Source organism: Natrix helvetica (genome assembly GCF_964273705.1).
Source record: "Natrix helvetica genome assembly, chromosome: 2".
Classification (NCBI taxonomy): domain Eukaryota; kingdom Metazoa; phylum Chordata; class Lepidosauria; order Squamata; family Natricidae; genus Natrix; species Natrix helvetica.
The window spans coordinates 260,049,570-260,076,731 of NC_138552.1; the positions used below are offsets into that span (position 1 = coordinate 260,049,570).

Below are 27,162 nucleotides of genomic sequence, written 5' to 3' on the forward strand. Positions count from 1 at the left end.
CCCCGAGCTCTTCGGGACCACGAACAGATGGGAGTAGTAGCCCTGACCTCATACCATAGAAGGAACCGCCTCCACCGCCTCGATTTCAAGAAGATGTATTTATGGCCAGATCCATCAGGCGGCGGCGCTCCGAGCACCTTGATGGTGGGAATGACCTGAAGAGATTCAGGGTGGTGGTGGTGGAGAGGAATTCCAGTCTCAGGCCGTGACGGACTGTGGATCTTACCCAGGGTCCGAGGTTATCTCATCCCAAAGATCTGCATAGTGAGACAGACCGCCGCCTATGGGAAGACTCGGATTTGAGTCACTTCCCCCTGCAGAAAGGACAACCACCTCCCCCCCCGAAAGGGGTGCCAAGAATGGTGTTGAAACCTGTTATGGTCCTGATACGCCTGTCGCGGATACTGTCTGTCTGACCTAAACAACTGATACCGGTGCTGTTGGTCATGATCCGGGGCCCTGTATGAAGGTCTGCAATAAGGGTGAGTGCGGGCCTCGGTCTTTTTGGCGTTAGACGGGAGAACCTTCTTTTTGTCTTTATCCTTGACCAAGATTGGGTCAAGAGCCTCCCCAAAAAGCTTGGAACCGGTGAAAGGGGCAGCAGCCAGATTCCATTTTGCCTTATTGTCCATCAGCCAGTTATGTAACCACAGCAGACAACGGGATGTAACCGAGGTGGCCAAGGCGCTGGAGGTGAATTTAACCACGTCCAGGGTCGCATCGGCGGAAAATTGGGCCACAGTCATTATTTTAATGATATCCTGATGGAGGTGCTCATCCTGGATCGGGATGCGATCCTGGAGCTGGCAGAGCCACATCACCGTGGTACGGTTGAAGTATGATGCCACGGACTTTATGGCCCAGGCGGAAGCGTTGAAATTCTTCCACAGGATAAGTTCCGCCGTCTTGTCCTCTGGTTTCATCTTATCCGCGGCGTCCCCAGAGACCACCGGAGAGGAGGAAACCAAGGCTGCAATGGGAGTGTCAATAGTTGGCAATTGGAGGACCTGGGCGAAGGCCTGCTCTACATTGTAAAAGCGTCGGTCATTGCTCCCTGGATTAGAGAAATTCGAGGGGCGAACCCACTGGTTCTTAACCACCTCCATAAACAGGGGGGAGCTGGAATCTCTTCCTTGTTGGTGGCTGTGTTGGAAAACATAGCCATATCAGGATCCCTAGGTGGGGGAACCGTAGGATCTCCCATCCCAATTTTGGTGGTCTTTCTGGCCTTGTGTAATAGGGTTTTGAACATTGCTGGGGGGGAAAGACCTGTGGAAGAAGGAGGGTCTGGAGGAACGGAGTCCTCTTCCTCCGAGAACCCCATGTCCTGGAGATTGTCTTCCCCCAGGATGGATCCCTCACTGACCATAGATGGTTAAGGAGCCCTATGCTGCAGGCTTTGGCTGCCCTGGGTTGTATAGGAATGGGAGTTCCTTTCCCTCTGGGCAATGCCCCGTGTGATGGCTGCAGAAATAAGCCTCTTAATATTCTCAGGAAGATGTTCCAGATCCTCCACCTCCTCATGAGAGGAACCAAGGTTCTGAGAGGCTATTCTGCGGGAGGTCTGGTGTGTTCCAGAGGGACCCTCCAAAGGGTCTCCAGCCCCCTCCCTTTCGGAATTCGGTGAGACAGGAGGGGAAGGTGACACCCCTTGTCTGGAATAGAACTGAGACCTGGGTGGGGAGACCGAAGGAGAGGATGGACTGAAGCCCCTGGAGGAGACTGATTGAATAGAGGCTGGCCTGACTGGAGACCTGGACCTGCTGGGCGACCTGGGCCTAGTAGTTTGGGCCTGCTTTTCGGCCCTGGCAAAGGTCATCTCTAGTGCCTTTTGCCTCCTTGCCTCCTTGCCTCCTCCCTGGTTATGGCCCTAGAGGGGCGTTGGGAAGCCATGGGCTTGTCTGCTACCACCCTTGCCTTGGAACCCAGGCCTTGATCCTCCCCAGCTGCCCTAGAGGCCTCTGCAGGGTCTTGGGGAACCCCTGGTGTCGCCTCCAACGCCCCACTCACAAATCTGTTTGAGCCTCTGTAGGCCCCGCCAGACCCTGGACCCTCAGGAGCTTGCGGGCTGTTAAATCTCTGGCCTCCCTGCTGAGGCCTTGAAGCGCCCACGAGGCCTTTATCGGCCCTCCGCACGTGGCATTCAAGACGGCTGACAGCTCTTTGGGCGGCTGGCACGTTCCCCAGGGGCCTGCGACTGGTCCCAAATGCGCGGGTGGGCTCTCCGCTGTTGAAAACGGGCTCTCGACTCAGAAACCCAGTGACAAAGCCTGCTGGCCTTGCGCAGCTCCGCAGAGTGGGAAAAAACCCGGCGGCGGGCTCTTCGTGCGCTCCTACGAGCGGCGGCAATTAGCACAGTTTAAAAGAAAAGCTCCTGAAGCTGCGCTTTGGAGCCCGTCACCCCCGCTGGCCCGGGGATAGGGAGAAGAGCTCCAGGCCCGTGGAGAGGGAGTCGCAGTGCCCCACGGGGCTCCCCCCGACCACGCGGGGCAGAATTAGTGTCCCTTGGGCCGCAGCAGAAATTTGGAAATTTATAGAGTGTCCAATAGGATCGAATTTAATTGAATTGAATTCTCCAATTATTAAAAAGTTGATAAGTTAAATCTACCTACTATCTCAACAGTGCTTGGACCAAAAGACTGAGAGGAAACTGGGAGATAAGGAGAAGGAAGGAATATTTAAGAAGTTTTCTCTCAGTCTTTGAACCAATCAGGCTTTGAGAATACCCACACGTGACCCCTCCCTCTCTTCCACTGGAAAAACAAGTAGCTTAGAATGGACTAGCTGGCAACATATTTAGATACTGCCCAAGCCCAACAGTCTCCCTCATATCGATGTATTGGAAGAATTTTAACTGGTATGTTTTCCTCCTCTGCAGTCCCCTGCTAAATCTAGTCCATTTTTAATCTTTCTTTTGCTGATTTCTCCTTTTACCAAATTTGATTCTGTTGAGTTGGGGAAAAGAAGATAGAGTCAATTGAGTCAAGATAAACTCCTAGTGCCTTTGAAGACACCTTTATGTTGTTTCCTTGACAATGTACGGTAATACTTTGTCAATGCCTCCTTTCAATTTTTATTTTCCTATAAAATTTATAGCCAGATTTTCACAGGGTACTCCTCAAAGCATTAACCAGATCCAAACAAATTTAGCTTTTTAAGATCAATCAAGATTAGTTATTTACAGCACATTGTCAGGTGATTACAGCTATATGCATTCCAAATGAAATATGCATTTTCTTTTCTTAGTCTCAGGCCTCACTTGGTCATTCAAATGCATACAAAAGGGCACACTTCAAAAACTGGACAGGGTCAGGACAAAGATTAAATCAGATTTAATTTTAATTTTGGTAGTCAATATCATTAATGTATATATTATTCTGTCACAATCAAAATTGGTGGCAATTTTTGAAGATCCTCTGATTGCCATCTTCAAGGCTTTAGGGAACTCCATATGCTCTAGTAATACTTCACTATTCTAGAACAAGACTGAACAGCAAATTTCATTGTAGATATACAGAATTAATACAATCTTGCATACAATAACTGTCTGGCTAAAACAGAAAGCATTAGCCTCACAGCGCATAAGTTAAAGTCTGATCACGTGGTACCTTGACTTATGACAATAATTTATGACCAAAATTACAATCCCAATTAGGACTGTAAATTGACAACAATCTACGTTATCTGCTTGAGTAATAGCTAGCAGAGAAGGGAGGTTTGTAAGTATGATTATTTAAATACAGTATGTCTAGAAACTCAATACAGAAAACTGAGTCACAGAACACTAACTTTTGTGTCATATACAATGCTAATCCTTATTAAGATTACATTTAAAAACATACAAAATTGACAGACAATTTTGAAGTTTCGAATCTCAACTTTCTTTGGCAAAGTTAATGAATTATATTTAAGCATCTGGATGTGTACCTTCTGTTGCCTGCATAAGCATGAAATCCCAGAGCCTGCATAAATTCAATAGGTTATGTATAAGCAGCAAAGCAACATGATAAAGTATTATAATATCAATTAATGCACTATTCTTACAGAAATTTTTACAAATATTAAGACACCACCCAAGCTAGTAAAGTTTTGGTATGAGTAATTACTTTATTTCAACTACAAGCACTATTTTCTACTAATTTTATTTCCTTCAAATAGCTCTCATTATTAGAATTATCTGATAGGGCCTGGGGAACATGCTCTTAGCACACCATTACCTATTGCAAAAGTTTTAAGTAGAAGTTTCAAGGTAAGAGATACAGTTCAAAGTTTTACAACACTTAAGCTGCAAACTGACCTTGCAGGCTAGGCTATCATCTAGCTATGGCTCATATATACTGCTATAAACAACTGGCTCAGGCCGAAGTCAGATAATTAATTAACAGAACTTCTCCAAAAGTTATCATCAAACTGAAGCTTTGGAATACAATAAAATGCGCAAATGAACATCACTCCTTGATTCGAATTTTAAGTAATTGGTGCTATGCATATCTTTCTCTTGATTTTACCCATTTATGATCCTTACAAAATATTATACCATCCTTGTCTACCTCAATCATTTCTCAGCCTTTCAGCAAAGATCAAGCATAGTTTAACGCAGGGTCAGAATCTCTGACTATGGGTAAATCCCCTGAGCACACATGCATGGTTCATTTAGCTAGCCAATATTCTTAAGTTATTTCTGTAAGTACCTTCCATTATCAAAAGGTAAATTTAAATCAAACAAAACCCAACAAAAAATTAAGGCCTACTGCCAGTTCTTTAAAAAAAGGCATTTTAACTTGGAGTATGCCTAACAATATCTTTGCAGTTTCGATAGTACGAAAGATGTTCCTACACTATATAGCACATATTTCCTTTATGCAGCAGTTTTAGTATCATCATAGTACACACACTATCAGTTTTTAGATCAGCACTTTCTGAATACTAGAAAATAGTAATCCCTTGAGTTCTCGATCATTCATTCTCTTTTTGGTGGTAGAAAATAATAGTTGTTAAAATGTATTTAACTGATCAAATTTGTGCATATAGTTAATGAGTAAATATTGTTCAACGCCTGGAGTTTTCTTGCAAATAAAATTGTGGGAAAGTGGTGTAAGCCTTTAGTGTCTTCTTCTACAGTAATCATATTTGGACTTTTTAACTTTTTTCCCTAGTATATGAAAATATGTCCTGAAGCTAGTTAATGGTTAAAACTAATTCTAGTCATTTTGTTCAAGCCAACTAATAAATATTTAAAGCTTTGATGGATTTTTATACAAAATGGTAGCCACAAAGATAGTAGCAATATCTAGTTTAAAGAAGTATAAAATATATACTTCTATTTTGGCTCAGACTGATTTACACTATGTCCAGGTGTAAATGTCCAGCACCTTAAATGATTTAAATAATTTCACCTAAAACCAGAAATGTACATGGAAGCATTTTAACTGAGGTAATGCATCAAACTGTGTGCAATAATCCCCTGGCAACCACTTCAATGGATCATGGCACTTCACTGATTCTAATCTTGCTTTCAACATTTTTGACAGTAAAATTTGCACAATCTTCACATAGATTATAGATAGAACTATGTAGCAATATAATAAAAATATGTATCATTTCATTTTAGGAGAAAAAGTCTGCAATATAATTCATCAGTAAAGTAATCCTTTTCAACATTTAGGATTATATATATTTCATATTTCAATGCTGCTCCCCACACTAAAGTATCTAAAGGATTACTACAAATTTGAGAGACAGCATTAACTTATCAGAACAGATAAAATTTGTTTTACTATGTTTGATATCATGTCCAATTTGATGAACTTAAAACATAAAGAGGCAGGAAAAAATATGACTAAAGCAAATTAAAAAAACAATGTGCTTATGCAACCTTTGTATATTTCTGAAACCATAGCTATGAACTTTAGACTCCATACCATCTTGAGTATGATTCTCCATTATCCACACACCCAAACTATCCCAGGAAGTTCTCCTTAAAACAAAATCTCCTTAAAGTGAATTTTGTCTGGCCACTTGAACTGAAGCTAAAAATTGAGATCCAGACTTAAAATTAACATTTTCACAACACAGATATTTACAAAATCAGAGATTGAAGGGACAAAGTTCAGTGATTTACCTGGGGTTACTTCTTTATACCAGATTGCTAAGGGATTTGAAACACTGAATAATAAACTAGATCATTTTGGAAATCAAGGAGACTTCGAATAACATTAGCATCTAAAAATAGCCAGGAGTGGTAGAAAACAGAGAGGGAAGGAAAACTAAGGAAGGAACAGCTCTTCATTGATTTTACTTGTTTTGCAAAAAAAGAAAAAAAAAGTGGGGAACATTATGCTGTATAGAAAAAATAAAAACCCACGAGACAAGTATTTACATTAAACTACACAATTTAACAGACAAAAAACCCAAGCCATTTTCTTTCAAAGCTAGCATATCAGCCCTGACATTTGCTCAGCCAGGGCATACCAAAGACAAGCTGTTCAATGCTGTCAGATGACAAGGCTTAATCCATTGCAACATTTGCAGTCAGACAAATAATCTTTCCCCCATATTTAGCATTAATTTCTTAAAATATTTTTCTTCCTCCTAAATTTGCCATTGCATATGCTATAAATTTACCCCTACACCATGCATAGTATAAGCTTTTTGTATAGAAGTCAACCCTTAGCAGCATAACGACTGAAAACAAAAGCAAAACTGCAAATACCCTTATCCTTCCAACTGTTCACTTGACTGTCCATCTCTCTTCACAGTGGATCTGCCCTTTCAACTCGGTTTATCAATTATGCATCTCAATGAAAAGGCCGCAGTTGGAGAAATAAAACACTGAGACATGAAACGTCAAGCTTCCTCCAGCAGAGGTCTGCAGTCTCTCGCTTGCTGCACAACTGCTGCAGGACTTAAATCACCTGACTGTCTTCTGGGTGTGAAGCAGACTGACGCAGTACAATCTGTAACTAGGCTACTGATTCCTCAGTTCAATCTGCTTACCCTGGCAACCATTTACTTGTTGATAGTACAAAAATCCAGTGGTGGTGGTGGGGGGGGGGAAGAGGGTCACATTGATGTTTAATACATAGACAGAGCTTTCCTGAGAATATTTGGAATCTGGGGAAAATATATGAGAGTATATGTATTAACAGAAATATTTTTTGAAAAAAATATAATCCATATTGAGGATGAACAGTTACACTCAAGAGTATATATGCTGACAAATGGAATATTAAGGCAGTATATTTCTAATACTCAAAACCTCACTGCTCAATTATTTTAGCATTATTTCTTCCACTCCTGAAGAGTAGAATGTATGCATTATATAGTACAGTGAATCAGCAAAGCAGAAAAGGGCCAAGAGAAAGGCTAACTGCTCATAAATCTTAACATTAAGCTTCATCAGGTCTCAACTTCTTATATAGACTTCTTTCTTGTTAAGACATGTTGCATGAATATAAATATATATTTAGTCTTCTTGTGGATTTGTAATTAATTAGTAGCACTAACTTATATATGTAAAAAGGGTATTTTATAAAAATAAATGTTTAACTACATAACAATAAAGGAAAAAAATAAAAGATGACTTTTCATTTATCAACAGAAGGTGGCATCAGTTGTCTACTTTAGATTTGTTTAAGTTTCTGAACTAATTGAAATTTCAGAACTCTGGGTGAACTGCTTAAGAATTTGTAACCTGTTTTTTAGTAGCTTCAAAGTAACACACAGACAAATTAACGGATCAAATTAATAATCACTCAGTAGAAATCTGGAATAGGAGCACATATGTGAAACAATTTGCAAAACTGAAAAGTCTATATAAAGGTTGCACTGAATTGTCCAAAAGCACATGGTGCTTTGCTTCAAACCAGATTCTATGCTGAAACCCAATTAACGTTCAGTGCCTTCTTTTAAATGTAAGTACCCTCCATTCTGAAACAATAGGGCACTTATTGTCAACTTCTAGGTGATAACATCCTTTTAGACATTTGAAGAGTGCTGTCCTTGCAAATTCACTCTTTTCAAGAATAAACATTTCCAATTCCTTCAATCATTCTTCATAACATTTAGATTTTAATCTCCTGATCATCTTCCTTTGACACTGTTCTGGTTTGTCTAAATCCTTACTAAACTATGATGCTCAAAGCAGGACAGAATACATGTTAGAATACATGCAATAAAAGTGGTATATAAAGTAAATTAGATGAAATATCTTTAAATATTGTAATAATATATAAACTATATTGCAAACCTGCAAACTAGCAAAACTGACATTATAAATTGCTTTAAATTATTATATTGCAGCTCTTAATCTATGTTGCATTATATTTTTATGCTTTGCATTGCACTTAAAGATACTAAGTGCATTTCAAATAAAAATATTAAAATTATTTAATCCCACTGAAGAACTCTAAACAAAGTTAGAGTCAAACATTTAATGATCTGTAGCAACTAATATGTAATTAATGAGTTCTTCATCCTTGCAATGGAAAGCTGGCAATAACATTAATTAAAAGTGAGATCATGCTGGTTTTTTAGAAATATTTTGAATAAAATATTCAAGGCTTCTATATTGTGAGAGCTCTTTCTTCATTCTCTGTAATTATGATCTTACTAGCCCATTTTTAACTAGGACAATGAAATTCTCCAGCTAGCAGTGATTCCTCCACACTTTAAATGCATTGTTCTACAAAACTGATATACTCAGGTTATAAGTATACATTGAAATTAGTTTCAATCAGGCAATATAGGCAAAATTTATTTGAACATATAACTGGGGTTGCTTGGCTCAACACATAAGCTAAATTTTAAAAACAGCAATCCTCTTACTGCATATATTAATGTTTTTGTTCTAAGAGCCTAGTTGATACTTGTAAAATATTAATTAAGGAGAGTCTAAATTATACATTGGTACTGAAATGAATCTGACTGGTGACATTTTTCTAAAATAGAAAAAACATAACTAGCATTTTAACTAAAATTAGCTCTGAAGATAATGTATTATTCTTTTTTCAAAAACATCAGAAGAATAAATTATACACAGTAGGAAAGCTAAATATCAAGGAAAAATATAATACCTGGCAGCAAATTTTGATCAATTAATCAGTTGGATTATTAGTTATCTTAAGAAAATTCATTACCAAAACGTAGAATGATAGCTACTATTATAGATGAATGATACTCAATTATTCACATTTTTAAAATTATTTTAATGTTACAAGCTGCCTAGAGTCATATATCTGAGAAGAATGACTATATAAATCTAATAAATAAAAGAATAATTTTTTCCCTTCCAAGAATTAGCCATTTAATTGCCAGGTTTCAGGATACTGTACATTGTAAAATTATCAGATAATTGGAAATACTTTTTCTCAAAGCATAGATATGCACTTAACAGAAATCAGATATTAAAATGGTATCATGGAACCCGCATGTTTTCTGGTGAATTCACAGGACTTTTCACCTAATGCACATGTGCCAGAGGGCTTGGCAGTGGAAAAGTTTACATTCTGACAAAAAATCAATGCATCAACAGAAATAGGTAGAAGTCCCTGCTGAACAGGAATAGGTAAGGACTGTGCATAAACAAAATACCTTCAATAATTTCTTCAGGCAATTGGCCTACAGAGTAACATCTATGATTTTAAACATCAAGACATCTTCTAAAAAACTTATTTCTTATCATTTGATTCTAACTAGATTCTAATTCAAGTTTTTCCCCCTAAATCTGCTTTATGTTACCCAGAGTCACTTTTGGTGAGATGGGCGTAACAACAGCCATTGATTAGTTTCAGCACATTCAACAGTTACAACCTTTTTGGATCAAGGAGACAATGACTTCATTAATTCATGCCATTTTCATCTTCTAATTACACAATTGCAATTTGTTTTATATGGGCTGCCCTTGCTAAAGCTATAGATAGTAAAGAATGCAGCTGCCTACTTATGGCTGGTAGAAGCCACTACAGTAAAGTGATACTGATATTGTGAGGGATACACTGGTTGCAAATTAGTCCAATTTAAAGTACAGGTAAAATCTATAACATTCTTATGGCTCCAATTCTAACTACGCCAAATTCCAGATTGAATTTTCCAGCCCAATATGTCAAGCTGAAAAGACGTGCTACATGTTCTCACTCCCTGGCCTTCTTGGTTGCATTTTCCTTACCTTGGAACAGCTTGCCCAAGGTCAGAATGGATTCCTCCTAGTAGAGACTGAAGAGCACCTTTTCCCACATAACCTCTGAAGGACACAGTGCTACATAAAGTTTGGTGGTAGCCAATAGCAGAAGCCACATCCAGGGGGGTGGGCGTGGGAATCTAGCAGGTTGACCAATGTGATGCAATTCAACAAAATAGCATTCCCCTAAAATTAAATTGGTTCCAACCTTGCTCTGGTTTAGAAAGGCCATTAAAAGATAGCTATTACAGGTATTCAAGCTATTCCCTTGTGGGGAAATGGTATGTTTTTTTTCTGTTTTAATTTTCTCTGGCAAATGAAATGGACATAATGGCTTATTCTTCCTTTGTTTTCATTTTTACCGTTTTAATCCAGGCTACATGTTAGAGTCATAGAATCTCAAACGAGCACATTGCTCCTAAGGTTGCTACTAATATTTAAAAAGTTGCATAAAATGCACTTACATAAAAAAATAAAAAACAGGACCTTGCCACACATTAAAAGCAAATGAAAATGCAGAACCTGGTCAACAATTCTACACACATCTAAAAATGTCATAAGATTATTGTTTCTTCAATTTATGGAATGATCCTATTTCTGTGACTTCCATATATTACACAACAGTGTGAAGTTGCCCTAATTAGCATACTTAGGCAATTCTTACATATCATTTCAAATTTTATGATAATGCTGATAAATACACACACCCAAAGGAAGGGCTGCTGTAAAATATAAAATAAAAAAGTTCTAGTTCTCAAACTTAAAATAATGTATAATCCTCGGGTCTGAGTACAAATTGCACATTAGCAAATACAAAGGAAAGAAGCTAAACCACCCTTCTTGTTAATTAAATTATCCTCTTGTTAGAAATAGATAACATATTGGGTACAATTTGTAATGGATACAATTTCCAACTATAAGCTATACGAAGGGCACAAGAATTGCTGAACCCAACAGCGTTTCTCCCATTCTTTATTCTTCCATTATATGCATAGTCTTTAAACTGAAAAGATCCATTTAGCAACCAATCAAATCTTTATTATGATCATAAATATCATTACTTTGAATACCCTCAAACTAATGTTATTTCTCTTTTACAAATTTCTCAAGACCTCTTCCAAAGTAAGATCTAACGAAAGCATGTTCTTGAACATAAGAAATGAACTGATAAGACTAAAAAAGACCTATTCTTATGAAATCATCATTTTTACTCTTTACCCAAATGTTTCATTTTAGTTAAGCTTCAGTCCTCTCCAATTTCTGCTTTTTCAACTGTGAGGTACTTTTTCTGAAACAAAACAACTAGACTTGAATAAGCATGCCAGACAAAACCACACTGCCAATTTATATAAAGAACTTAACAATAGCTGTTTTAAACATTTTCCTTCTTATTCCAAACCATGGATCTTGCCTTTTGCACTGCTACTACATATCATCATTTTTCTAGTGAACTACTCAACATAATCTGAAAAATGGAAGAACTAAATACACTTTGGTATCAAAATGAGGTGGCAGTAAGTAAGGCAGAAGTTTCAATAATAAGTATAATAAAATATAGTTGCAGTTGAGCATTACACTAACACTCACAAGCATTTGAATAAATTCATATTTAAAACTCACAGAATTCCCTATAAGTATATTGGGATTTCAGGCACCAGAATTCACAGCCATTATACTCAAAAGAATTCTGGAAGTTGGACACATGCAGAGAGAATCAAGCTGAGGAAAGTTCATAAAGGCAGTTTAAACTGCAGCATCTAGTTGCTGTTATGATCAAGATAAAACTGAAATTAAAATGGCTATTTATATTCAGAACAATGGCAAGCAAAGAACATAAATACCAATAGTTGTTTTCTCAGCAGAAAAGCTGTATAATATGAAAACACACACGACAGAAATGTGACATGCAGAAGAAATGTAGTTAATGAAATGCAAAAGAAGTTAAAGCAGATTACCTGAAGGCTCACTCAGCTTTGATGAAAACATAGAAAGGGGTTTCTCCTTTTCTTTAACTGAAACATCTTGGCTCTCAGCTCCCTTTCTTACATTGACTACTTTTTTCTCTGAGGGCAAAGGAGTAACATCAGGGGGAAAATCCTCCTTAGTTGTTTCGTTTACTTCTCTGTCCAGGTCTTCAGAGGATTTTTCTAAAGAAAGATCCTGCTCTTCAAATTTGCTATGTATGTTTTTTAGAGACAAGTCCTGTGCTACTTCTTGGTAAGCAGGTGGTATCAGCTCAGCTTGAAGAGTTTCACAAGGATTGTTACTTTCATTCTCCTTTAATATATCTTCAGTACTTCTCATCAGCTTGTCAACTTGATAAGGGACTGTGCCATCTGCATCTGGAGAGGACTGTGCAAACAGCACAATTTTCTCTTTCACTATGGGTTCCTTAAAAACAGAAAAATCATCAGTATAGCCACCAAGTTCTTCCATGTGTTGCTGCGGGGTCTTTTCTTTCTTAGCTAGATCTGCAGCCTCTGCTTCCAAACACCAAGTATTTGGTTCATTTTTTGAAGTTTCCAGTTGAGGCTGGAATGACTCCAAGTAAGGTTCACTAAGAGAAGATTGTACTTCTTTGTATGTTTCTTTCTGGCCTCCATTTGGTATTATATTGGTGGTTGTTTCAAATAACGATCCTTTCACAGCTTCTTCTTTCTGCACAAGATTAATTTCGGGTTGACCACTAAATGAATAGCTTTTGTCAGATGGCAATGAGGTCCATTCAAGATGCTCACTGTACTCAGGCACAGATTGTGATACATACTCTGTGATTTCTGCTTTTGAATAATCGGTGAACTCTGATGAAGATACTTTAGTCTCTTTAACTAAATCACATGCAATTGATATATATGAAGTATCTAAATCTTCTAAAGGCGAGTTATTCTCATTGTCGGGTTTCTTAGCAGATTCAACTGTGATTTCTTTTGCCTGCATTACTGGTATATTTGTTGCTTCCTGGTAAGATGGAGGCTTCTCAGATTTCTGTGTTACATTATCATAATCATTCTCATAGTCATCAGCAGTAGTGAATGTTTCAAATGGGGATATTTCAAGCTGCACAAGAGGCCCTCCAACCACAGCAGAGTTTGCAGTTAATGGTGCTTCCATAACAATATCTGGTAAGATAGGGGATGGAGATGTTTCAGACCCTCCTTCAAAGGAAGGACAGAGCTGTACAGCAATATTCAAAGACTCTTGTGATGACTCAGATGTTTGAACCAAATCAATCTTTGTTTCATAAGCAAGCTTGGGACTAATTACATCATGAAGTTCACTCTCAAAAGCTTCTTGAACCAAATCTGGAGTTAGACCTTCAGAGATATTAGTATCAGAGTCCTTCCTCAACAAAGTATCTTCTTTCTTTGAATCAACTTTCTGCTCTTGGTCACTTGTCAAATCAATTTGGGTACTGCTAAATTGGTCCATCATTTCTGCTATCTTTTTCTCATCTGTTTTATTTTCATATGCCTTTTCTTCTGTTAGAGGGAGAGATGTAACCATATTGCTCTCAATTTTCTCTGATGATTCAAATTCTGTACAAGTAATGTAAGACTGTGAAGATTCTTTTGAGGCTTCTGGAGTGTTGGGGAAAGAAATATCTTCATTGCTGCTTTCATTCTCTTTTTCAATGACTTTATGGGCAGACAGAGTCTTAGCGTCCTCAACGTATTTGTCTGCAATACTTCCTAATTTATTTTCTATCTCATTCTCAGATACCTCCTTAAAATTATTTTCATTACTAACCCAGGAGAGTTCAAAAGGCTTTAAATCTGCATATTCATCTCTTGAATAATGATTATCCACTAAAGTTATATTTTCACCATGATCATAGATAGCATGCTTCCCCTCTTTTTTATCTTGCTCTACAAATAATTCAACAGGTGATTCTGGAGAAAAATCCTGTTGGCATATGGATAATTCTTCTGTATCAGGAATTCTTTTAGTATCCAATGGTTCCTTAGTCTGAAATAGGCAGAATGAATGATCCACAGTGTATGAAGGTTTTACATTTGCAAATTCGTTGCCATCATCTGCAAGGAATGGGTTTTGTGCAGTCTGGGTAGTAAGTTTAAACACATCACTCCCAAATGGACTGTAACTATGTTTTGTAGATAGTTCATCTGATATTGTATCAAGAGCCGCATACTCTTTAAAAGGATTGACTGAAAGAGTAGAGAGGGAGGGAAGAGAAGCAGTAGCATCAAGAGAGGCAGCAGCAAAATCTTCTTGCCTGGCTGAGCATGCATGACCCAGTTGTTCTTGCAAGTCCATACCTTTGTCTGTGGCCGTGGACAGAAAGGACAGTTAGCAGCAATGCAAGTAACCTCAAAAGTTAAAGCAATGCTAATGACAGGTTCCAAAACAATGGCTAGCTCAAATCTTATTGTAGAATGATTAACAGAAAAAGCATGCAAGATTAAGAAAATAGAATCAAAGTTAATGAAGCTGTGAATGCTATGCAAAATAATAAACCCCTGGAAGAATTCAGAACAGTACTAAGCGTACAAGGTTCATAACATAGATATGAGTAATGGTTCTCCTTTATCTTAATTCTCCCTTCTGTTTTTTAAAAAAGTTGCCAATAAGGAAATGTTATCTCTGAACAATAATTCAGAGACTGGCTAGTGGCTACAGACAGGCATTTCTTTTTCCCTCTGCTGCTTTTTCTGTTATGTGCATTAGCTATGTTCAATACTAATCAGTTTCAGTGATAAAACTTGTTCAGCATTAACCAGAATATGTACTAACAACATGAAAAGTAAACCCTAGGAAAGAGGAAATTAATGCTAGGGGAAAGGAAGAAAACACAAGCCTGTAGCCTATTTCCGGTTTTAAAAATTGGTAATCATTATACTTGTACTGGTCCATATAACATGATAAAAAGGGGAAAAAACTTATTACAATTACAGTAGCAAGCAGCACCAACACTAATACATCATTAATTCTACATAATTAATGCTAACTATGTCAGCAATAGGAGCTATATTAAAAACAGTTTATCAGTACCTAAATCATCTTGTAGAGAAGGGTCCAAGAATTCAAAAAGTGTGTTTTGAATTTAAAAACATTCACTCTGAATTTGTATTTTATTTTATGTCTCTAAAAAAACCAAAGTTATGTTTATTAAATTTGGGTTTAACATTCTTGGATCCAAACCAAATTTTAGTAAATACACAAAGATGCTATTAGTGGGAAGGGAATACAAAAGACACTGGGCGTACTCTAATGCAAAAGGCTAGCTGAAATGACTTGCCTGCAGAAGAATGCATCAGAGGTTCAGATGCAACAGGAAGAGCAAAAAGAGTCTCATCTGAAAAACAAATACAGTATGACCTCAGCAGAAATAAGTATGGAAAACAAAGTATTTTCAAAAAAGAAATAAGGGACGGCAATATTCAGTTTACAATCTTTAACAGATCTTTTACACAAGAGAAATGAAGAGAAAATTTGAATATGGGAATTACGTGCTACATGTCTCCAGTTTTGTACTACAAACAGCATCCTCTATATCAGCTGGAAGTGTACATTATATCAACTATATTAGAGGGAGATTTGGGTTCACCAGTCAGAACTCTCACAAAACACATTACATTAAACCAAATCAAATCTAGAAATTATTTAGAGCATCTAATGACTTCACAAATGCAAATAAATATTTCAGTTAATTTTATCATCACAAGGACAGTTTTATGGGCTTTCAGTAAGAGAGAAGGACTGCACTTTTTCTAGCCTTCCACCTTAATACGTAAAGTTAATATGTAAATAAGTATTAAATAATAATTGTATCTCTGGTAAAAACTAAATACCACAGTGAACTTAGCAATGTAATATACTCTAGAAACCACTTTTCCTAAATTGTTATTATTATTGAACAATCAAGAATGTCAATATAAAGTCATGAAACTTGCAAGATAAGCAAAATGCAATATGCTAGATTGAAATTTCATGTTTGTATAGATGAATCCTTTTTCTTCTTCCACAAATCTAGTAAATTCTTGCTGCATTTTCATTTAATTCAATAGTCCGTAATATACAATAATACTGAGGGATTTACACTGAATCAAACAGTAAAACAACATCAGTTCAGAGACTGACAAAAAAATCAGGGTTTCCCCCACTTTCAGTTCACATCTTTGAACAATTCTGTCAAGCAATTATTTTACAATTAGAATGTTGGAGAAAAGAAGAGTGCATACTAGTTCTGATAAGTCCTTTGATTCAAAGTGTCAAAGTAACAGGATTCAATTTTCCAAATCGAATTTTAAAAAGTATCTATGCTCTGCTACATTATCAAAACAATTCAGATTTGATTCCATTCAGATACTGTACTTCATTGAACTGTCTTCTAATCCAAGACAAGATACTTCTAGAGGTTACAGTATTCAGATATAAAACAGAGATGCTTTGGATTTGGTATGGGCACTTAATTATGCCTGTCATGAGTTCCCTTGGAGAAATGTACCATTCAGACCACAAAAGGCATGGCCTGGGTTGGATCTGATTACTACATTGCTCTATGCTTTCTAAATACAGCTGTTAACTGTTTGCACTAACATAAAATACATTTGATCTTTAAAAACTATTTAGAAAGTGAGCAAACCAGACCACATTTAAGGGAGGCAATGCACATTATAGCTGCATAACAATAAATGTAGATAGCTGAGCCCTCTCTCAGTACTTTTGTAGGTTTGCTTCCAAAAGTTAGTATAAGTAAAGTATCTCTGTAGTGCAGTGGCAACAGAAAAAAAATGAAGGAGCTATTGGCAGATCATTTTATGCAGTTATAACTGCTCATAACTATAGACATACACCTGCTGGAAGTGTAGTGGCATGGGACCCTAACATAATGTAGAGGAAATTCCTTTTGAATATTATTGTTTTGGTATTTAATATTCAATTGGAAGGTTTGGCTACATATTCTCTATTGGATTTTAGTCTGCTGCACATCAACTCCTGTATCCCTGAAAGTTATAATGATACGGGGGTGTACTATCAACAGTCTTATATGGACTGCAGCCTGTGAGAATAAAATTGACATGGTATAGCTAAATGTCTATGGAGATTCTCAGTCACCTAGGTTATTGTTGAAGAACCGAAGAAGCTTCTTGGATGAGAAGAGAAATGTCTTCAAAGAAAAAGAAAAACAAGAAGGTTTACTTGCCTCTTGAAAAAGCAGCTTTGGGACAATTGACATGATAATTTATTTGAACAAATGGCATGTCAGCGACTGCCTTTAGAAGCTGCTCTGTCATTACCACAAGCATTACAGGTAGTCCTCAACGTATCACCACAATTAGAAGAACTTCCATCACTAAGCAATGTGGTTAAGTGAATCATTCTGAATCATTACTTTGTAAACCAACAGGCCATGCCCTCTATGAAGTGCCTTTTTTAGTCCAATGTAGCATCAATCTGTCATATGGTCCTCTGTGGAATGAAGGGCTACTATTGCCTAAGTAGAGAAGCTACGTTGGCTGTATTTCCCTGTGAATAGTGGCAGTATTCTTAAAGCAGCTATCTGGTTGCATAACTCTCATCATTCTCAGGCAATGCTGGAAAGGAATTCTAGGCCAGCTAGGACAATCCTTTGCACAACGGATGAGTACTGGGAAGCACAAGTGGGTGCTAGAGAATGCAATCCAGCAAGTGTTATGGGTGGCAGGAATGAGGATTGTTGGCTTGGCAGCAGCATAAGTAACTATAACCTGAATAATTTATCACATGACCAGGGGATGCTGCAACATTTTTTCAGTAATTTTCACACTTGTAATTTTGAATGGTTGCTGAATAATTGCTGAATAAATGGATGTTAAGCATCCATTAAGGAAGTGTAAAAGGCTTTTTTTCTATAATATGCTACTTTGAATGAATATTAAGATTTTAGTTTTTAATGCATTTCCAAGATCAATTTATGGAGTTGATTGAGTTTTATAGTACCAGATGGAGACCATGACATAAAACAATTTTATTGGTTATGAATTTAAGAAAAGCCTATTGCTAATAATGAGACAAGAAAGGCTAACCTAATGGGAATCAGAAAAGAGAAAGTTACCACTCCACCAACTCCATATTTCAAGGAGCAGAGAAATACAGAAAAGTTGCTCCATTATTGCACTAGCAAGTTGCTCTTTTTTATTCTCTACACATATTTGCATTCTTGTTTCTGCTTATAGTGGTTTCATTCATCTGCAGATTCCGAACTAAAATACTTTTTCACTCTTACACATATTATATGCTACTTCTTTTAGAAAAGCAGCTGAAAAACATTGTTTTAAAAATAAATATTTCTCCATTTCATTAATGGTATATGTTATATTGAACAGCCCTTCAAATATAACATATTGTACCAAACACTTCTGCTCTTATTTTGGAATTTTCGCTCAATTTCTAAAACCCAAATTTTATTTAGCCTTTGATTTCTTAATATTTAATTAAGCAAAGGAACTAATTCTAGTTCTATTCCGAACAATCAGCTCTATGCTTATTCAAAGAAGAAAAGAATCTGGTAATGGAAAATAACGACACACATTATGAAATAATTTTAAAGTAAATGTAGTGATTAAGGCACAATGCTGAGGGAGACTGAGTTGCAGGCAGTGAAGCCAGGTGAGTGACTTTGAACTAGTTACTTTTTGTCAGTCCTGGAAAGAATGATAATTCACTCTGAAAATCTTGCCAATAAAACTCAGTCAGGAATAACTTGGAATCCATCCCGCAAGTTGCTAAGTAATTTATCATTAGAATATTACCATTTGTTATTGTTCTATGGCTTGAAAATATAAACAAAAAAATGTGCGCATAAAGATTTTGTTACTTTATACCATCATGTAAATGTTTCTAGTTTTAACTACTCTATTGCTATGAGAAAATTTTTGAAAAAATACAAAATAAGCAGCAGCTAGACATTAGGAACAGCTGATAAGCATTATATATCAAGGAGACCAGTGGTTTTCAACCTTTTCTATACCACGGACCTCTTTTAAATACCTTTTGTGGCCATGGACCATGGCCACAGACCCCCAAGACTTAACTCAAGATCTAAATCATAACATTTCTTCAAGCCTTTGCAGATCTCCTATGACATCACAGCCGCCCCAGGGGTCCACAGACCATAGGTTGAGAACCACTGGAGTAGACCACTGTAGAGAAAAATACAAATAAAAAACTTGTCTTTCTATATTTATATTTCTTTGAATATTGCAAATCAATTTGCCAATTAAAAAGAGAAGAATACCTGGACAAAAGTGCAAACAAGCATGAACATATTTTAAAAATATACCAAAATGAATGGCATCCACAAATTTGTTTGCAAACTTAAATGGGTTATACAGAACTGAAAATGTGGAAAAACAATTTTAATGAATGCATATTTTTAAAAAACCTAAATATTTACAAAAATGAGAAAAGAAACTTAAAGAACAGGTTCTCAAATCTTAATAATCCACAAATTTTAAGATTTCCATTTATGACAGGTTTTTGTAATGTTGCAGCATCATGTGCAATTTAAATAGGATCAATTCCCCAAAGGAACATATTCTCAAAATGCTGTCTGAGAGTGACTAACAGATCAGAGGAAAGGTACTATTTCATATTAAATATGAAAAAGATTTAAGTAAGTAAGAGGATATTTAAAATATCTATTGATGCTATCATTATATTTCTTCTTCAGCCCAGACAAAATCAACTCAGATTTATAGGCAAAAGAAACACAGATGGGTTTGTGACAGGCGTGCAACTTGCCATGATGACATGCCTGCTTGGAATGGAATCTGCTGTCTGTCTAAAATACCACTGGGCATTGGGCAAGTAAACACCCATAATCAAAAGCCTTCAGCTTCCGAACAGAGTATCCTCTTATGAGAGGGTAAGAGTTCATCATCGGAAACTGGATCTCAGCATATCCTTCTATAAAAACATTTCCCTCAATTTGGAAATTATCTCTTCTTTCTACAAGACTCTCATTCTCTGAGACACTGAGGAAACTACCCTCAGGAGCAGGACAAGTGTCTAAGGAGGTCTTGTCCACACGTCTTGCTGTCTTTATGGGCATCTGCAACCCAACCATCTTGATTTCAGTGGAAGTAGTTTCTTTTTTTAAAGCAGCAGCTCATCAACTGAGCAAGTACTTTTTGTACCTATCAGGCAGACCATTAGTTGTTGAGAATAGGAGAACATACAAGTTTAACAAATATGTGCTATCTTATTAGGCACTCTTCTGAAATAAATCAGAAAATATTATCTTCTCTGTAGATAGTAGATATCTAACTATCATATACCATTTATTGGCAAGTTGGACATTATTTTACCCAAAACCTAGTTTGATCATATTTGGAATGTCCCACAGGTGCTTTTTCAAGGGGCAACTGAACTTTCTGGTTTTTCTTTGAAGATGTTTCACTTTTCATCCAAGAAGCTTCTTCAGCTCATTTGGAATTCTTTGCCTCTGATGGTGAGAGGATAATGTGCTTCTCCCCTCTTCTTTTGCTTAGAAAGTTTCCTTCTTCCTGTTTGTTCACTCTACTTATGAGTGGCTAATTGCTTCCTCTTTTCAGAGTTTTAGCTATAGTGCCAATGCTGAGACCATCAAGTTTAGTTTGAGGAACAGGCTGAAAAACTAAATGCTGCAAATTTCTTTAATAAAGTATATTCCTCTGGGTGAATATGTGCTCATAAAAAATCTTAATACATGTAATTAACTTTTCCTTCAGGACTTACTCAATAATGGTTATGTTGTAAACTCCTCTGCTTGGGGAGAGGAAGGAACTGAAAAGATTAACTTTGGTTCTTATTTATATCAGTACTACATGACACAGCATCAAACTGTGTTTTTTCCCCTCCAATTTTAAACATTGTTGCAGCACTATATGAACAACTTGCATTCAGAATTAAAAGATTAACAGATTTCAAGAGAAGTGTCTGCTTTAAGAAATTGTTGGGAACAATATACGAAGTGGCAAGAAGTTGAAAAATTTAAATATTACTATACTATAATATAGTTGCTTACAGAAACTGGTATGATGGTTCATTTGTGTATGAGAAATATCAAAATAGTATTTTTTAATGCAAAGTATGAAGCAATTTAGGAAGAGCTGTTCTGCTTATTCTAATACAATGAATTGCCAAGTTATAAATTTAATGCAGGGAAGTATTGTTAAAAAATGAAAGATGATTAAAGAGATAATCTTGAAAATATTCATAAGTGGATGAGTTATTGAAGTTTTGGTATGTGACCATTCTACCATATCTATACTTTAGGGAAATACCAATCTTATTTTATGCCTTCTTGTACTGTAATTTCTAAGCTCTTTTACATATCACATCCTAGAAAATGTGAGACTGATACAATTGGCAAATTGCCATGTAAATTTCATAAAATGTTATTGTTTAAGTAAAATGAATGTTATCTTTCAATTGATACAAAATTAAGGTTAGGGTTGGCTACAATTTTCAAATAAGGGTTCTGTTACACACTTAGAAGCATTATATAAAATCAAATAAATGAACAAATGCCTAAAGAACTCTATTAAAAATATATAAAAGTATAAATGTCTGCGTCTATCCATAAACCAAATTTACAAGGAGTGATCTTAGATTTACTGCCTCTAAGTACTATACATACCGCATTTTGCGGAGTATAAGATGCACCTTTTTCCCTCAAAAAAAGAGGCTGAAAATCTGGGTGCGTCTTATACACTGAATACAGCATTTTTTCCCTCCCGAAAATCCATCCCTTCACCAAAATAGCCATGCATCGCTTGTGGGAAGCTTTTAGAGAGCTCCTGGAGGCTGGAGAGGGCAAAAATGAGCAACCCCCCCCCAACCCCCAGGAGCACTCTATAAGCTTCCTAAAGGCTACCCATACCTCCCCCTTTTTTTACGAATGGGCCCGTTTTTGTGAAAAACGGGTCACTTTTTGCTCATTGTTTGGGGGCCCACACCCCAGGAGCACTCTGCAAGCCCCGTAAAGGCTATTCATGTATTTTTGGAGTGGAAAACGGGCCCATTTTCACAGAAAATGGGCCGGTTTGGGGAGGTTTGCTGAGTGCAAAAACTTTTTTTTAAATTTGCCTCTTCAAAACCTTGGTGCGTCTTATACTCTGGTGCGTCTTATACCCCCAAAAATAGTGTAATACATAAAAACACAAGGGTTAACTAACTGTGCTAGAATTTCGTATTTACATATAACATAGTCAATAATCTTGTCCCAAAAGGCTTTAACATATAAAGTACCATTTTGCTGTTCACTCCTATTATGTCAAGGTTAAGACACAGGGCAGAGAAAAACTGTTGTATATTCTAGCAAATGTTTTTAGTGTAGCCAAGGAGTGATATTTGGAATTTTTGAATGTAATCCTTTATTAAAATTATCAATGAAACCCCAAGACAGCTGTGTAATATTGTTTTTTAAATGATTTATCCAATTCTTTCCATAAAGATGGCTAGAGAAATATATTAATCTATGGGCTATGCACAACCCATATTATTCATGATGACCATCCTGCAATTATCTTTGGCATAAAACTCCCACTCTTGAAAACATTTATAGTATTGTGAAAGACAGCTTAAAAATAAGCCTACAAATATTTATTCCTTCATCTGAGTATCCATTTCAGAAAAAATGTTGTGTAATTTGTAAAATTAGAATGAAAAAATAAAATCTGGGAATATAAAAATTTGTAGTGAAAAGTTGGAACTCTTATATAATATTTAATTTTATACATACACCACGTTCTGTTTATTTATTAAATCAGCATATAAATGGCTTCAATGGCTTTTGATAGGGTCCTATCCCAAGTCTGGGATGCTATGATAAAACTCAAGAGACGCTTCAACAAAGTATTAGTTTACCTCTTGCTTTTTCATCAATTTTGGAGAGGCATTCAGTGTTTGGCAATGTCAGTGTTGGGTCATACTGTTGATGACTGTCTTCACTGTTTTCCATGATATATCCAATGCCTTGGAAATATTTTTGTACCATTCTTCTGACTGATACCTTTCAACAATGAGATCCCTTTGATATTTTGTAAGCTCTTTGCAGACCATAGCATTTGCTGTAAGAGGCAACTGAATAAATGTCAGAAAAATCCTAGTAGAACTACTGAAGTATGGGCTTGATCAGATTCTCTTTAATTGATGGCAGGTGTGTATTGACTACTATTTAACTTCAGTTTGAATGAGTGGTTAATTCTGAACACACCTACATTCGTACTTCTAAGAGGGGTGTGCACATCACATTACTGTATTTTTTTATTTCCCCCCCTAAAAGATTTTAGTTTGTTTTTCAATTATATTGTACAAATTATATGTTATATTAGAGGTGTAAAAAATTCTGAAATGATTCATCTTGGTGATTTTTTTACTTCTCAGAAACCTTTTAACAGGTGTGTGTATATGTTTTATATGCACTCTATATAGTACCAAGTAGACAAAATAAATGGTATAAATGAAACAAAAGCAGAAATTTTTTTGTTGGCAGTTAGACTCCCTAAAATGCAGAAAATCTGTAAAGATCTTATTCTAACTCCATAAATGTAAAAGAAAAAAACAGAATGAAGGTTGGGGAAAAAGATACAGAACTCAGGCTGTAATTCTCCCAATCCATAGCATCATTCAGGGATACCTGGGAAAAACAGTCTTGTCAGAAAGTCAAGTGAAACCATTCATTTTGAAAGTCTTCCAACCAAGAATACAGATGAAACTCGAAAAATTAGAATATCGTACAAAAGTTCATTTATTTCAGCAATATAACTTAAAAGGTGAAACTAATATATGAGATAAGACTCATTACATGCAAAGCAAAGTCCAAAGTCTCTTGTCTGATGAGAGCAACTTTTGCATCTATTTGAAAACCAAGGACTCAGAGTATGGAGGAAGAATGGAGAGGCCAATCAAGCACAGTAATCCCACGGTCATTGAACCAGGTTTTTTGATGCTTTTGGCAAAAGTTGCTCTCATCAGAAAAGAGGACTTTGGACCACTGAACAACAAGACTTTGGACCACTGTGCTTCATTAAGAACCAGGGTCAATGCAGCCATCTACCAGGAGATTTTGGAGCACTTCATGCTTCCTTCCGCAGACGAGATTTATGGGGATGCTGACTTCATTTTCCAGCTGCCCACACTGCCAAAAGCACCAAAACCTGGTTCAATGACTTGGATTACTGTGCTTGATTGGCCAACAAACTCGTCTGACCTGAACCCCATATAGAATCTATGGGGCATTGCCAAGAGAAAGATGAGAGACATGAGATCGAACAATGCAGAAGAGCTGAAGGTCGCTATTGAAGCATCCTGGTCTTCCATAACACTTCAGCAGTGCCACAGGCTGATAGCTTCCATGCCACGCCACATTGAGGCAGTAATTGCTGCAAAAGGGGCCCAAACCAAGTACTGAGTACATATGCATTCTTATACTTTTCAGAGGTCCGATATTGTTCTATGTACAATCCTTGTTTTATTGATTGCATGTAATATTCTAATTTTCTGAGATGGTGGATTTGGGGTTTTCATGAGCTGTATGCCATAATCATCACAATTATAACCAATCACGGCTTGAACTACCTTGCTTTGCATGTAATGAGTCTTATCTCATATATTAGTTTCACCTTTTAAGTTGCATTACTGAAATAAATGAACTTTTGCACGATATTCTAATTTTTTGAGTTTCACCTGTATATTGAGAAATTCCATGAGATAATGAGGTTGAAGCTTTCAAACCAGTGTTAAAAATATCCTGTAAAAGGAAGTTCCTCCTGGGATTAGTTTTCTAGTTCTAGAAACTGGAGCTTCAACTTTGCATCCTCAGAAACAAATGAAAGGAAGTCAGCAAAGCCAGACTTGTTTGGTTGTGAGGGATTCTCAATAGAAGGTCTATATACAAATACCTAGAAAGTATTATTAAAACAATTAGAATCAAATTCTTTGCAGATTATTCTGGGGCTAGTCTGTATTTTTATATCAACCATTAAAAACCCAGTAGAAAATTCATATGGATTTGTATAGTAATAACTATTTTGGCATCGTGAACGATGTATCAAGGGGAAAAAATCCTCACCTAAATACTGAAAGTTGCTACAGAAACGTTCAATTGTCCCAGGAGGATAGAGTCTTAAGAGAGCAGAGCATCTATGTTATCCAGCATATTGAATTTGTTAGTTAGACAGCAATTTAGGCATCCAAGAGAATGAAGGCTTTTCCCTTCAAAGCTATTCCAAGATTATTATTTTTTCCATTACATTGCAAGTTATACATCCAAATATTCCTTAGTGAATTAAAAGAATATTTTCTATTTGCTTTGAATTTGAAATAGCTTCTTTTCTCCCTTACATTTTTGTTTTCCTATTTATTGGCCTCATGCATTCACAAAACATAAAAGTTATCCTCACAAATTGTTCCATCATAGTGAAAATATGACTCATAAAAAAGCATTAGCTCAAATCTCCAATTTTAAAATAAAGGGGAAGTACAATAAAATGGTCTAACCAAAATTGTACAAAGGAAAGCCTGTTGTATGTTAGACTTAATCTTCACTGATAGATGGAAGTGACAATTGAGAAGCTGTTCAAGGTATAAGCATGTTTCTTTCTTCATTTAAATCAAGGGGAGTGTGACCATTTGTCTCAGCAAGTGACACCTGGTCAATGTTATCTGAAATCTAAGCTGGGTTAGGCCTGATGAATATCTAATATTTGAACATGTGACCACCAAAAAATACAAGGACTGGAGGCTAAACAGAGAAGTAAAATATAATCTTAGAATAAGGATGTCAAACTTGCAGGGTCACGTTGTCATCACATAACATATTGAGACTTTTCCCCTCTTCGCTAAAACGGGGATAGGCATGGTCAGGGCATGACGTATCCAGCCCGTAAGTTTGACACCCCTGTCTTAGAACATTAAGCCATTTCCATACCATTCCAAGAAACTATATGGATATTAAATTACAGTTAATTCAAAGGATATATTAGTTTGCCTAATCATTTGACTTAAATATATTTCACACATAGCTCAAAAAAGCTGCTACTCCCTTAAGAATCTGTGATCCATCCAGGTCATATTTTACAGACAAATAGATTTTTATTCAGCTTTCCACTGACCACATAGAAAAATCTGCAACAAATATTTATGTTATCAGTATTTTTGTTACTGTTTCATTTCAATGTGTCAAGTTTATAACTAAGAAAAGCTACTTCCATTTGTAACTGAACTTGCAATTCCTATTTGAAATTTTAATAACAATAGGGATACAAATACACACAGTATACCTTTAAAGCTATACTTTAAAACAAGTATTTTGCAATTTGATTTCTGATCATTGAAGACTTTCGAAACAAAAAAAATTATGTAAAACATCAGATATTTTCCCCTTATTTTTAAAATGTACTTGGAAAGGTTGAACATTAACGTTTAGGCTATTATTAAATAACTATTAATTCTTGCTCACTTTAATTGCTATTATTTAACACTCATTTTGGAAGTTTTTCCATTTGTTAATAGTGCCACAGTATGGTATGTTTTTTGATGTTACATGTTTACATTCTATTTTTAACAGATTTTTAAAAATTAACTTTACTAATGCAAAAGCATCTTTTAAACAGAAAATACTGCATAGTGGTCTGTGTAGGGCCAAAGCAGGACAATGACAGAAAGCTGGGCTAATTTACTATCTCTTTATACAAAAAGGGAAGTTCTCATTCCAAATACTGCTTTCTATAGGAGGACTAGAGCCTTCATTCACTGATTCATAATCCAGTATATGCGCAGAGAAGGCGGGCTTTCAGTAACAATAGTCTGGTGGAGCCTGAAGCTTCAGTCAGTCTGCAAACCTTCTCCATTGCAGAGCTACGTACAGCAGCCTACACAGGACACCAAGAACCAAGTTCACATACAGGCTTAATAAAAAAACAGAAGTTTTCTAGATCATCTAATCCAAGGGTGAACAAAGGGGGGGGGGAAATCAGAATTAAAAAGAGGGGGGCATT

At 36.4% G+C, this 27,162-nt stretch overlaps 1 protein-coding gene and 1 long non-coding RNA gene across 6 annotated transcripts in view; both read right to left on the reverse strand.

The window, feature by feature from the left end:
* LOC309387025 overlaps window positions 1–27,162 on the reverse strand; it is a 317,032-nt gene that overhangs the window by 280,955 nt on the left and 8,915 nt on the right. The window lies entirely within an intron of this gene.
* RTN4 (reticulon 4) overlaps window positions 1–27,162 on the reverse strand; it is a 50,850-nt gene that overhangs the window by 21,641 nt on the left and 2,047 nt on the right. The window contains exons 2-3 of one of the 5 annotated variants that reach the window (XM_081943088.1): window positions 15,435–15,491; window positions 12,133–14,460 (exon numbers count right to left, since the gene is read on the reverse strand). The exons of 1 other annotated variant lie outside the window; for it this stretch is intronic. In XM_081943088.1, coding sequence (XP_081799214.1) covers window positions 12,133–14,460; window positions 15,435–15,491 — 2,385 coding nt within the window. Of the gene's footprint in view, window positions 1–6,712; window positions 6,874–12,132; window positions 14,461–15,434; window positions 15,492–23,029; window positions 23,175–27,162 lie in introns of those variants that run through there. 3 more of the 5 variants (XM_081943091.1, XM_081943089.1, XM_081943092.1) reach the window with 3 other exon arrangements.